This window comes from Crassostrea angulata, chromosome 2 (assembly GCF_025612915.1).
Source record: "Crassostrea angulata isolate pt1a10 chromosome 2, ASM2561291v2, whole genome shotgun sequence".
NCBI lineage: Eukaryota > Metazoa > Mollusca > Bivalvia > Ostreida > Ostreidae > Magallana > Magallana angulata.
The window spans coordinates 77796057-77809331 of NC_069112.1; the positions used below are offsets into that span (position 1 = coordinate 77796057).

The following is a 13275-nucleotide window of genomic DNA, read 5'->3' on the forward strand; positions in this document are numbered from 1 at the left end:
TATATTCTTATATTTTTTATCGCTCACCTTAGCAGTAAATCCAAACTCTGTTTCTTTTAGCTTTGAGAAATCAATTATGAAATATTTCTGTTAAGTTTAGAAGATTATTTTACCACACATTTTGACATTGCATCACAAATAAAGAAATAAGATTTTTTCTCAACAATTCCTATGTAAACAGTTCACCAAACCCGATGCAAAGTCCACGCATTTACAACATTTCCAATATAACTCGGTGTTGGACCTGCTCAAGATTACATATCAAGAAGTACGGTAGATTCCTTATTAAACGCGAGGAATTTCTTTCCGCGTACAAAGGCGAAAAGCAACCCTGGCGGATTTATACACCTCGCTTTTCTTTTTCAGACAGTTTTGAACGATAAGAAAAGAAAAAAAAATGATCGCGATTTTATGTTCTCGCGATTATGTACCAAAACAGTGAAATCGCGGAATTAAGTACTTGCTTAAAATTAGAAATCTACAGTACAAGAACAAAACGCTCACACATTTCAGTAATTTGGGCGTCCATAACAAATATAACATCTCTCAACAATATCACTGAACGTATTATTCTCGGGGTAAATGTAAATGAAACCAGGTTCCCAAAGCAACACCACAGGCTTCCGCACCATTTGACTAACCATGCATGCAAACAAATATATATAAAAAAGTGTAATCAGATGGATATATTTTAACATAATAAAAAACAATCAAAACCAAGCCAACCAATTTTCTGGGAAGATATTCGAAACATATTCTGACTGCTTTGTATTTCTTTAGTAGTATTCCATGGTAAAAAAAAGATAGACCATTCATTAATCATGGCACTTTGAATTAAACACAACATTTTTTCACATATGAAGACCTACTTCTTTTTATTCGTAACACTTTTAGAGAGAAAACTATGTCGTCATAGACCAGTCCGTCTGTGTATCTCACTTTTTGTGGTATTTCTGGTTTTTGTTCCCTTCTTTGCATAGTTTTTTTTTACTTTTAAAGTGGTCCCCTCCTCGCCTTGTATCAAGGTCACGTTGTTCTTACAAACTGATTGTTTTGTTTTGACCTTCCATGATTGATATCACGTTTATTTTATAATTTTTTTTTGCAATATACCCAAGAGCCATAGACCAAAATAAACATTTCATACTTCCTACTTTAGGGATGAAAGGTATGTACTAAAAGTACAAATCCTCAGTAATGAAGAAAAAATATGTTTATATTCTTATTTAATGATTAATATATGCTCTTATCAATCGTTAATAATAAACCCTATGTACATATCCTTTGTAAATGACAAGACATCTGTACATATCATTAGTTTCGTACATACCATTAATAGCAATGGAACCTTGGTATATATCTTCCATTTTCTTCATATTATTTCTTTTTTATGAATATGTTTGTATAGATTTGTATACATTAACCTTTGAACCAACAGATCGGTTATAATTATAATTGACCATAACATATCAGTTCAAACACAGAACAGACCTTAAGTGTTCTGTTTATCCCCCAAGTTATTATTTTGTCAACACATGTAACAAAAAAGATTCGGGAAACAAGACCAGATATTACAGCGTTCCCTGGTTGTAAGTTATGACAAAACAATACACAAGGTACACATCATTTTATTTATTTTCTATTTACAATCGATTGCTACTCAAAACATATGGAATCTACAAATAGTACAAAGTACTTAAAAGGAGTAATTCACATTAACTATCATTTGGTTCAAAAGAGAAAAAATGATATGGTCCTAGAATCTTCTCTAAACAATACCATATATCCGACAATTTTCGTTTTTGTTCGCAGTTATCTTAATATTTGCTATATTTGATATGCAAAATATATTTGGTATTTTTGCTGTAAAAAATTTTCATCGCAAAGAATTACTGCCTTATATAAAAAAGTGACTTATTCTTCTGATTTCCGAAAACAAAATTGTGACAGGCCACAAAACCCAATTAACGATGTGTGTTTTTTTTTTGGTCACAAAATAACATATGAAAATAAGTTAGGTTATCTTTTTAGTGTCTACAATAAGGTACACATGCAAATATTATAACAAATATACCGTGTAAACAGAAAAGTAAATATGTTGTTATTTAAAGAAGGCTGAGCATCATTAAGCTATGTAAAAGATAATCTAAATCTTGCTTTAAACAGATCCTAAATATAACATTTAAATGTAATGTTCTATTTATTCCACTTTAGAATTGTTAATGTCTTTATATATATATATATATATATATATATATATATATATATATATATATATATATATATATATATATATATATATATATATATCTTTATCTTTACAAGAATGGAAACATTGAAGAATAATAACACTGTACTATTCATTTAAACAAATACATATAATGTAAGTAACGCATAAAAAAGCAATCAGAATTTCTGAAACATAAAGACAATTTTATCAATTTATTGGAATATTTTTGACCAAACACTTTGTTTTACCCCGAGTTGATAATTCAATTATAATGAATTAAACATTAAACATCATAATAACTTTTAACAACCCATACTGATACAGAAATAAATGATCTAAAGTTAGATTAAGTGCTAGATAAAGCTAATAAGAAATCATTGTAAATGAAGTAGGTATTATAGTTACTGTCCATTCAGTTGATGACACAGAGTATGATTGACTTCTATATCGATCCTTCTCTCGTTGTTTCCTCCAAGAATGGTGAATATGGCGTTGACGACTTTTATTATTTACACGTACGTGGTTTAACTTAAGATCACCTCAAATATATTACCATGTAACAAGTTTGATTATTGCTCACATCACGGGAAACTTTTGTCTGTAAATGGCAATGGAGGTATGATACGTACATATATAAGACACTACTCCCGATAATGATATTTTCCCCAACGTTTTTCTTAAACATCAATGATACATGTAACACACGGTTTAAATAAGTAACAGCTCACTATAGTGATCCTTTTCTCTCTACGATATGGACAGCCTAGAAAATATACAAATAGTCTTGATATGGTTTACATCCTGGGAATTTTGAATAACTTCACGAATCCTTATTCATGATTTCCTCGAGAACCTGGTAAAATGATAAAAAAAATTGTGTATTTTTAGTTTTTCTCCAACAAAATTAAAATGTTGAAAAAATAGCTATTCTACAATAAACATAAATGAATATTTAATGATTTCTTTTATGTTTAATAACATTTCTTTAAATTGCTTTAAATTTATAACAATAGTACACTTACGTTTATACAAACGTTCATTGGTTAAATCAGTATTTAGAAACAAACAACCTAAATTTGATTATCACAAACATTTTAACTTTAAAAAATGTTCCTGTGTCCATATATTTTTTTCTATAACATATATGTATCTTTAAGTGATATTCAGTTATTAGATATTTTTAATGTATAACTTTTTTTTTCTCATTTAATTCATTGTATAGCAACATGAACCCAATGTTTGTATAATCACATTGTTTGAACTAAGCGGAAGTCAGTATTGCAGTCTATGCAAATAATACACAGGTGAGTATTAGCTACATATGTTGAACAAAGTGACAAACAATATGTTTGGTTGTGATAGCAGACTAGTATTGTACAGAAACATTTACAACCTTTTAATATCCGTTCTATCTCCATTCCATGACTGGTGTTTAGTTGGGCCAGGTACTCCCATAAGGACAGGGTCTGTGTTCATCTACAACATAGTTTTTGTTTATCTACGATATTTTTCTCTTGTATTTGATATCAATTTATCAATATATTATTAACAATACATGTATTAATATTTATTATATTTATAGCAGGAACATTGAAATACATGTACGTATTTACTTTTTCGTATATCACGATATATACTACATCAATTTACATTGAAATTATTATAACGGAACAGTAACAAAAACAAACTAAATTCGTTTTCAAATGTCGGTTTGTACTCATCTGGAAATTTATAAGGACAATGTGTCTGAATATTCATTTTATCAATTGATTTATTAGTTGAAGGGTGACATTGAGATGAGAGATTAAGAATCTTCTAGCAATGAACTGTTTAAATTTACACACAATGGCACAATCAAATGTTTATTCCATTAATCTTACTCTAATTGTCTAATAATCAGCATGGACTGTGTGTCTTAGTGTTGGTCCATTCATCACACACCAGAATGTGTGACAGCGCGTCAGTACAGATTCCATGTGGCTGTAGTCGTGTGTAGGAGAAACGATATCCTCCTCCACGCTCTGTCACAACTAAAGCACCTTCATCAGACACCACGACATCCCCATTGTTGTTCTCTGTTATAAAGATAGGATCTCTGTACAGTTCCAGTCCGTTGTTGTCATATTGTATGGTCTGTGTCAGTTGTCCGCTCTGGTCGTACCGGGTTACTTTACCTGTTGCTGCCCTATAGGTATTCCTTCCAAGTTCTATACCCTCAAAGGAAGGACAATGATTGTCCATCGCGACCAGTAGATCTCCAGTGTATAAGGAACAGTACACACACTGTGGTCTACATGTACAGTCTGTTCTCTCTATAAATGTGGTGGTTGTTTTCATATCCGTTGACAGTTTGTTGATGTTATAATTCCTATCTATATAAATCAGTTCACTCTCACTGTTCACTGTGTGTAATCCTCCATTATATAAATTATTACATAAATCCTTCACACGATGTAGAGGGACACCTGTTTTGTCTGTCAAGATGAGATTGTGGTCTGAAACAGAGGTCCAGAACAAGTCGGATGTTACAAAGGCAATGTGACGACACCAAATAACATCTTTCAGTGTGACAGAGTGAAGTAATTGGGGGAAGACATCATGTCTGGTCTTTCTGTCTCTGTTGATTGGATTTCACTCAGTGACTCCATCACAGCAGTGTCCTGGTTCAGATCTGCAAACACCAAACATAAACAGTCAATAATACATTAATATATTAAGATTAAAGTGGTTTTTATATGGTTTGTTTTGAAATAAACATTACTTCATACAATCGTTTGTTTTTTTATATCATTTAGTGATGTACTTTCACAAGTATTTAACTGTTCAAGATGTCACTTGCTTTACTCTAATGCTTTTGGTTTTGTAAACGTGCAAAATGCCCTAGTCACACATTCACGGATTAAATGCCGGATTAGCTGCGACAATTTTTGAACATGTTCAAAATACCACTACGGATGAAACAACCGTAGTACTTCCTTATAAAAACTTACTAAACCGTTTTAGAACGTAGAAGTCCGTTTTAAATCCGTAGTAATTCGTATGTTTCAATTTGTATCCATTCCGTAGTGCATCCGTACTAACTCCGTATCGGTGTTAACCGTAAAAAAAATACCGTAGTAGAACCTAGGAGTTGATCTGTGAATGTGTTACTGGGACATTAACGATTATTTGATTTTCTGGTGTCAACCGTTGAAAATATTCCGTAGTAGAACCTAGGAGTTGATCTGTGAATGTGTGACTTGGGCATTAACGATTATTTGATTTTTCGGTGTCAACCGTGGAAAATATTGCGTAGTAGATCTGTGAATGTGTGACTGGGGCATAATGTACATAAAAAAGAAACGTGTGGTTTGATCTAATTACTGTATGAATTATCAGATCTCAAGGGATGAAAAAGAACAACAACAATAATGAAATAATTTTTTTTTTCAAATATTTACATTCAATACAATATGATATATTATTATGCTTCCTGTCAGTTTCTCGCCTCCGGCTCGTGCACTATGTATCAAACCCTGACTACTATTTAGGCATAGTACATGCACAGCACAACACTATTATATAATTATATCATTATATACAGCTCCTGTATTTTGATATACAAGGTAGTGTCTGAAACTTACCAGATAGGGGGTTTTGATGATTTGTATACCTGTATATGACTATCCTGTTGTTGTAGAATGATCCAACCCAAATACGGTGATTGCTAACATCATAACTAAGGCTGCATGGTGCGAACATTTCTGATATCGATAGAAATGACAGGAACTGACCGTCCTTTTCTATAATATGTACTGTGCGGGATATATCATCACACACCAAGATGTTTGACAGCTCGTTAGTACATATTCCAAATGGCTGTAACTCTGATCCTGATGGATGTCCTGTGTAGGAGAAACGATGTCTTCCGCCTCGTTCTGTCACCACTACAGTACCATACCCACACAAAGACAAACGGTAAATGTTTGAAAAATATACAGCACCAGTTCTATAGTCAGACACCACGACATCCCCATTGTTGTTCTCTGTTATATAGTTAGGCTGATTATACAGTTCCTGTCCTGTGGTGTCATGTTGTATTGTTTGTGTCCGATGTCCGCTCCGATTGTATCGCATTACCTTGCCTGGCCCTGAATACTTTCTATGCATTCCGACCAACAAATCCCCAGTGGACGGGGAGGAGTACACAAACAGTGGTGCCCATGTATGGTCTGTATTCTCTTTAAATGTGGTGGTTGTTTTTGTATCCTTTGACAGTTTCTTGATTGTATCATTCCTATCTATATAAATCAGTTCATTCTTAGTACTCACAGTGTGTAATCCTCTAGATACATAAGTACATAAATCCTCCACACGATGTAGAGGGACACCTGTTTTGTCTATCAAGATTAGATTGTTTACATTATCACTGACCCAGACCCGGTCTGATGTCACGCAGGAAATGTGACGACAACTAGAGACACCTGTCGCTGCAAGAGATTGATGGAACTCAACATCAGACGTCAGTTTCCGCAGGCATTTGTCTTCTGACCGCTGGTCTCTTTCCTCTGGAATTTGTAATGCAAATAGGGATTCCATCACATCCTCCTTGTTAAAGGATACAGTCACGGAGAACTTGCTATGGCGGAGTGTAAGATATCTCCGAGCAAGGGTTGTCTTTATGGTTGAAAGGAAATGAAGCGGACTGAAAGTAAATTCTGGCTGTACATATCTAAGTTCATATTCCTGAAGACTGACAATATGTATGCTCATTTTTTGTTTTAAACATTTGCGTTTAAAATTGAAGTCATAAACTGCATTGTTTATTAGATCAGATAACAAAAAGTTAATAAGAAAATTCATCTTCTTGGCCTTTTTTAACACCTCTGATTGACAGATGGAGAAATATGTGTGACAAGCTTTGAAATCAGCTTTGATTTGTGGCAAAAGAACATGTCTGTAAAAAAGAGCGTCACTTCTGATGCTGTAAATGGTTCCTCTATGTTGTTGTCTATTTTCTTGATAAGCTTTTAGTATATCCCAAATGCTGTGCGTTGTATGGACATGGCTAGGATCTCTCTCGTAAATCACTTGTGTTGTAATGTAGTTTATTTTATCATGGTGTGACGCAACATCATGGTCTAAAGTTTTGAGATCTTTTACATTGTTCTCTTTACACTTGGGACACAGTTCACATGGACACGGACATGGACACACACAGGAGTACTCAGTATCCCCCAGATACTTAGAACACTGATGTACTTTGTATGGTGTGTCTGCTGGGTTCATTCTATTTGAGTCTGACAGCCTGATTAATAGAAAATACATTTTTAATTTTTTTTTTACTCTTACTTGTTTCAATTATTGCTGTTAAGTGTTCATTTTTGATAAAAGGAAATCTTCATTTTATTCTTGCAATTGAGCTAATACAAATCAGCTCAGAAACTCTTCCGTAGTGTGATGTAACAAGTATATAACCTTACTTTGACATTGCGTTTGCATGTGTTATTTTCCAGTGTACGCGATAGCCTGGGATGATAGTATTTTGATGCGGAGTAGGCATAATGGTTTGAAATTGTTAATTTGCAGGGTTTTTGGCTATAATGATGTCAGCACATACTGCTTTTTTGACTGGTATAACCGATACAATTTCAAAAACATTATATTTTTAAATGACATTATTTGAAAAAAGGGCTGCAATTTAGAGACAGAACATGTAGACCTTTATTGATATCATCTCAATTATAAATTGAAGTCAAATGAGTATTTAAAAGATATATCTTTTCATGGTCTAACAGGTGTAAAGTGACCATTGCCATTAGTTTATGATCAATGAATGCATGAGAATTTATTTGTAAAATTGATGTGATTTTTGTTTATATCCAGGTTAGATACTGTGGACTTTAAATCATTTGTAGAAGTAAATAAAAAAAGTTTAATGTAAATCAAAAATCGGATAAAATACCAATTTACTATTATCTAAAAACAGAAGAAACACTGGCAATTATCTAAAAACTTTTTTTGGGGTAAAATAATAGAAAACATTTAAATCCTCTTCAATTAATAGAGAGGTTGAGATTTAAAACGTGTACGGGTACGCTCACGTGTGTTATAACTACACGTACAAGTACACATGTTTAAGATTTCATAACTTGTACGATATAAACGCGTACGTAAATTTCGAATCAGTTTTTTGACATGAATTTACTTACTCAACTCTAAATTAATGGTGAATTTCTTATCATTTTGCATGCAAATGAAGTTAAAAAATCTATGTAATGTATCAGATAAGAATATATTTACCCATCAATTAGATTATAGTTGTTGTAAAAGCTACAAGTTTGTACTAACGTGAAGACGACAGTCTAAAAGGTTAGAAAACGTGTAGAAACTTTGTCGTAAAAAAACCTGATGACGTATTACGCGAAGAATTAAGGTGAACCCGTACACATTTGAAATCTCAACCTCTCTAATATCACAATAAAAACACGTGTCTTTTTTAACTTACTGATCGTGTATATATATATATATATATATATATATATATATATATATATATATATATATATATATATATATATATATATATATATATATATATAAATCATTGAGAACGATTGACTGTTTATCATCTTACTTACTATATTAGATTAACAACAAAAATAAATCAAAACACTTTTTAAAGATGTCCACTTTAATACATGGACACAAAAACAGTCCAGTAATCGTATCAATATTACAATGGAAAGAACTATATAAACAAAGCTGATAAGAAAAAGAAGAAAAAATTGGCGCGTTCGCTGAAATATATGTCTCAACTCCTCGAATTCTTTAAATATTGAATGTCAAAAAGCTTTATTAATGTTCGCAATGTAACTAGCAATTTAACCAAGACCGCAGATAAAAGTGCGTTCGCTTAACAATTTGATATCGTCACTCCTCGAATTCTTTAACTATTGAATATCCAAAATCTTTATGGATGTTCTTAGTTTATCAAACAATCGAACAAAGACCAAATGGTTACCAGTTGGGGCTAAGGAATACTCTCTTTGATATTTAGAAGATCTCGATTTTTTTTAAATACGAAAACAACAAAGAAACGGAACAAAGAAATGACGCAAAGGTTTTACGGTGAAACGGAAAACCTTCACAAAAATGAGGAAATGGAAACAAAGCAATAATAACAAAATAAAAAAAGTATTGCCAAAACAATAGAATTGTCAGTTCGACGGAAGAACTGAATAATTAAACACTGTCCAAAAACTATAAGGCCTTCCGTTCGAAACAAAATTCCTTAATCAAGGTCTTCCGCTTCCGAGCAGAAGACCTGACTATTATTCAATTTTTTTGTTAGATTTCTTTTTTTTTCTAGACGCAAACTTTGATCCTTAACACGTTCATTCACCGATTGTTTTAGAATTTTCAGGTCTGATAACATGCTGCGCGATGTTGTCGTTTCATATTTTAATTGATGAAAATCCCCATCCGGTTTTAAATTATTCCCCTTTTAGAATATATAACGACTTCTTTTGTCGGATGGGTTTAGCATTAATGGTGACCGGCAGAGTCTCAAAGATTGGCTGGCTTGAAAGCTGATACATTGAATTGGTGAAAGACATATTTCATTTTTATTTAAATGCAAATAAAAGAAGTGTTATAGGTGTTGAAACAAAGGTTAGAAAAAAATGCAAAAAATTCGCATATTTTCCGTTCCAGTTTTCTACCTGATAATAATTTTTTATAAGGTGTATTTAAAAAGCTCTTGGTCTTACCGAGACCGTTCATATGGTATACAGAAGCAATGGTTAAAAAAGTCTCAAAATAAGAAAATAGACGCAAAGTAAACTGCATTCACGGTACATCTTTACATTGTTTAATGTGTCTCAAAAGTTCCTTCTTTGGGCTCGTCCACTATATCTGCAAACAATTAATGAATGAGACATTCTGGCGAGGAGTCTTGTAAATGAAATTTCCATTGGTCTGAAAGGATTCTTTTGTGAGGGTCGGGGGAGGTATTTAAACCAATTTAATCGTTCAAAGTTTTGAATATTAAACAACGATATATCAGATCGAATGTCTCCTCTACATATAGACACACAAACAGAAAATCAATCAGTTTTATATATCTATTTTGTGTAACGCTTGTTTGGAGAACAAAAGCATAACCTATATCAATAATAACCATACACAAAAGACTTCTATTCTCGAATCATCATTAATCACAACAGATTTATCATAACCATAGAAAGTGCATTTTACTCCAGCAATTTTAATGTTGTGCGTTGTGATCTTTGTGTATTGGTTTTTAAAAGATATCATAAAAATGACAGAGAATATTCTGGCCTATTATTGATTACTAACTTATCGCCATTCGTTAAATAGATTTAAATGCTTTACTCGCTATTGATGCGCATAACTGCTTTTAGTTTTGATAGCAGACAAACTGTCCGTTTTGCTTCTGTTTTAGACAAGTAATTTGTCTGAAGAATTATTTGTGTAAACATCTGCAAATACAATGTACAGAGGATTTGTAAAATGCTGTTATTGAAAATGTTTTTTTAGGTTTAAGCATATACGAAACAGAGATCGGGGGAATAAATGTGAAAAAATATTTTGTTGATGAAATGTCAACAAATCCTATCCACACGAACTGTTTATGCTTTTCTCCGCAGAGGTAAAACCTTATAAAATTGATAATTCATATTAAGAGCCATATCGAAAAACTAAAATGTGTGTCGATGTGAATTAAAATATGCATTTTAGCCCTTCCCTTTATAAAACACTGCGTGATTCGATTATATATTTTGATGCGTTTACAATCTGTTATCGCAGCAATTCGAACTTTGTTTCACTTGTATGTCGAAATCAAGTTAATGCTTTTAAGTTACAAGGCCTTTAAGGGATTGTTATTTTTCTGAAAAGCGACCTCGACCTTTGGTGTTGACACCTTAAACATGACACATTATTTAGTTTCCGTATTCCCATTCATTATATTTATATGCAAGATGCATATAGAAATTAAAAACACCTGATCACATCTTTCCTGAAGTGATTTTTATATACGCATGATTGTATTACGAGTGCTCGTATCTTTAATTAATACTTTTTGCGACATTGTGCCAAATATCTGATCTAAAGACGATTTTAAACATATCAAGTCTTGGCTTTTGTATTCATGTGTCTTACTTGGACTTTCAAAAAGCAATAATGATACACCATTCCTGTCGTTTAGTTTAAGAGAATACCTTAACTATGACTGTGCAGACCTTGGTCTTGTATTGATTGCTTTGGTAAGATATACATATATATATATATATAACCGAATCTTGTCACTTAGGTGTAAACCGTCTGAGTTGTCACATAGGTGCCAATGGTTGTTTTCATAGGGAAAATGTATCTTTTAAGAGATTATTCATGATGACATCGGGAGAAAAGAAGATTTTAAGAAAAAAAATCTGAATTTCGGACAAAAAGAAAATTAACAAAAAAGTGATTTAGCTTATACAATTTTCTTTGCACCTAAGTCCTTAGAAGTTATTACTGAATTTTTGCACCTAAGTTTAACTATCACATAGGTGCAAACGAAGGGAGAAAACCACTCCGGCCTTATTCTTGACTGACCATTTATTAATTCTTTATTAACATGTTGGGGGGGGGGGTGTTAGGATAATTCTATTTTAAGTACACATTTTCACTATGAAAACATTAAACTATTTTCTAAACGATAAATTTTCATTTAATCCTTAAATGTTTATTATCACCAGAAATGAATTATTAAAATCATAATATGTGTGGTCAACTAGTAACCACTGTGGGCCTTTTTAACTGTGTGTTGAATAAACACATTGACATTATTTAATTAAGTGTTTCATTTCATACCTACGCCGAACGCTCAACATAAACATAAATATCTTATTATGAGTGATTTAATTGTGAATCTTGCAATTAACAACATCGAAAAATCATTAACAGAATACATAGGAAAATGTGATAATTATTATGTTAATATGTCATGTATTCTAATCATTCTTATTAATTTTCTGTAAAAAAAAAATGCATCTTTTTATCCGACTCTAAGACTTAATCGATAGATTTGTGCTCATCGTTGTTTGCTAAATATACTTCAAAACAAAACACGTCATATCCGACTCGAATGTGGGTCAGATCTAAAACGCTGCGTCGGGAGCGGATCAAGTGTGCTTTAATGCATAGAGGACATCTAAGCACATTTCTGAAGTGTTATTCCTTTAAACTGTTGAACTTGGTATTGTTATAAACTTTTCCAATTGTCTAATAAATTAATCTGTTGATTAATGGTTTTTAATTTGATAAGTAATTAATTGATTTATTTAAAACATTGATGAATAATTGGTTTTGGAATTGTAACATTGATTTATCATTTTTTTTTCTACCATTTTTACAACAAAAATTCTCGTCAATTTTTTTCGTCTTCAATATTTTTAAGATTAGAAAATAGGTTATTTCTATTTGTTTGTTAAAATCTTTTTTTTAAAATACAAATGATTTTTATAGGTAAAAATTTTTTGCGGTGTTCAAAGTACCTAATATATCGTTGAAAGATAAATAATCTGTTTTGAAAAAAATTGTATTTAGATTTTTTTTCTAAATGATTTTAGGAGCTTTTATTTTTCGAAGTAAATAAGTTATTTAAGCTTGCGATAAAATGTTTTAAATACCCGAACATTATGGTTTGTAAATACCCTGCCACCTTATTCTTTTTGTTCACATTTTGTTGCAGATATTGTGTTCACTTTTTTATTGTTATTCTTAACCTGCCCTTGTGTCTTAAAAAGTAAAACCACTGAGTAAAACTGGCTGAATATATTGAGAAGTGGACAGGAAAGAAGTCTAAACTCCTGCAGCTGATTAAAAACAATAAAAATTATTTTCGGGTTTTGATTGTTTGTTTCGTATGCAGTTTATTGGTACAATTAAGATATTTTCTCGTTTTGAAAAATTGCTTTATGTGAAATGTCACCCTCAAACGCATGTTAGTTTATTCCCCAAACGAATTTTTGCCAAAACAAACACCTTATTATACATGT

The 13275-nt window shown here is 31.9% G+C and overlaps 1 protein-coding gene across 1 annotated transcript; it reads right to left on the minus strand.

The window, feature by feature from the left end:
• Positions 1–4791: 4791 nt before the first annotated feature.
• Positions 4792–6982, minus strand: LOC128174879 (uncharacterized). The gene is made up of 2 exons (XM_052840304.1): positions 6004–6982; positions 4792–4901 (listed from the first exon to the last, which is right to left on the minus strand). Exons 1-2 carry the CDS (start codon positions 6980–6982, stop codon positions 4792–4794), a joined length of 1089 nt encoding a protein of 362 aa, XP_052696264.1.
• Positions 6983–13275: the final 6293 nt, after the last annotated feature.

Bases quoted from the DNA above. Each gene is read 5' to 3' on its own strand.
- LOC128174879 (XM_052840304.1), bottom strand. From the start codon at position 6,982: ATGAGCATACATATTGTCAGTCTTCAGGAATATGAACTTAGATATGTA. The intron at 4,902-6,003 runs GTCAGTTCCTGT...TGGTGTTTGCAG, and splicing joins ACATATTATAGAAAAGGACG to ATCTGAACCAGGACACTGCT.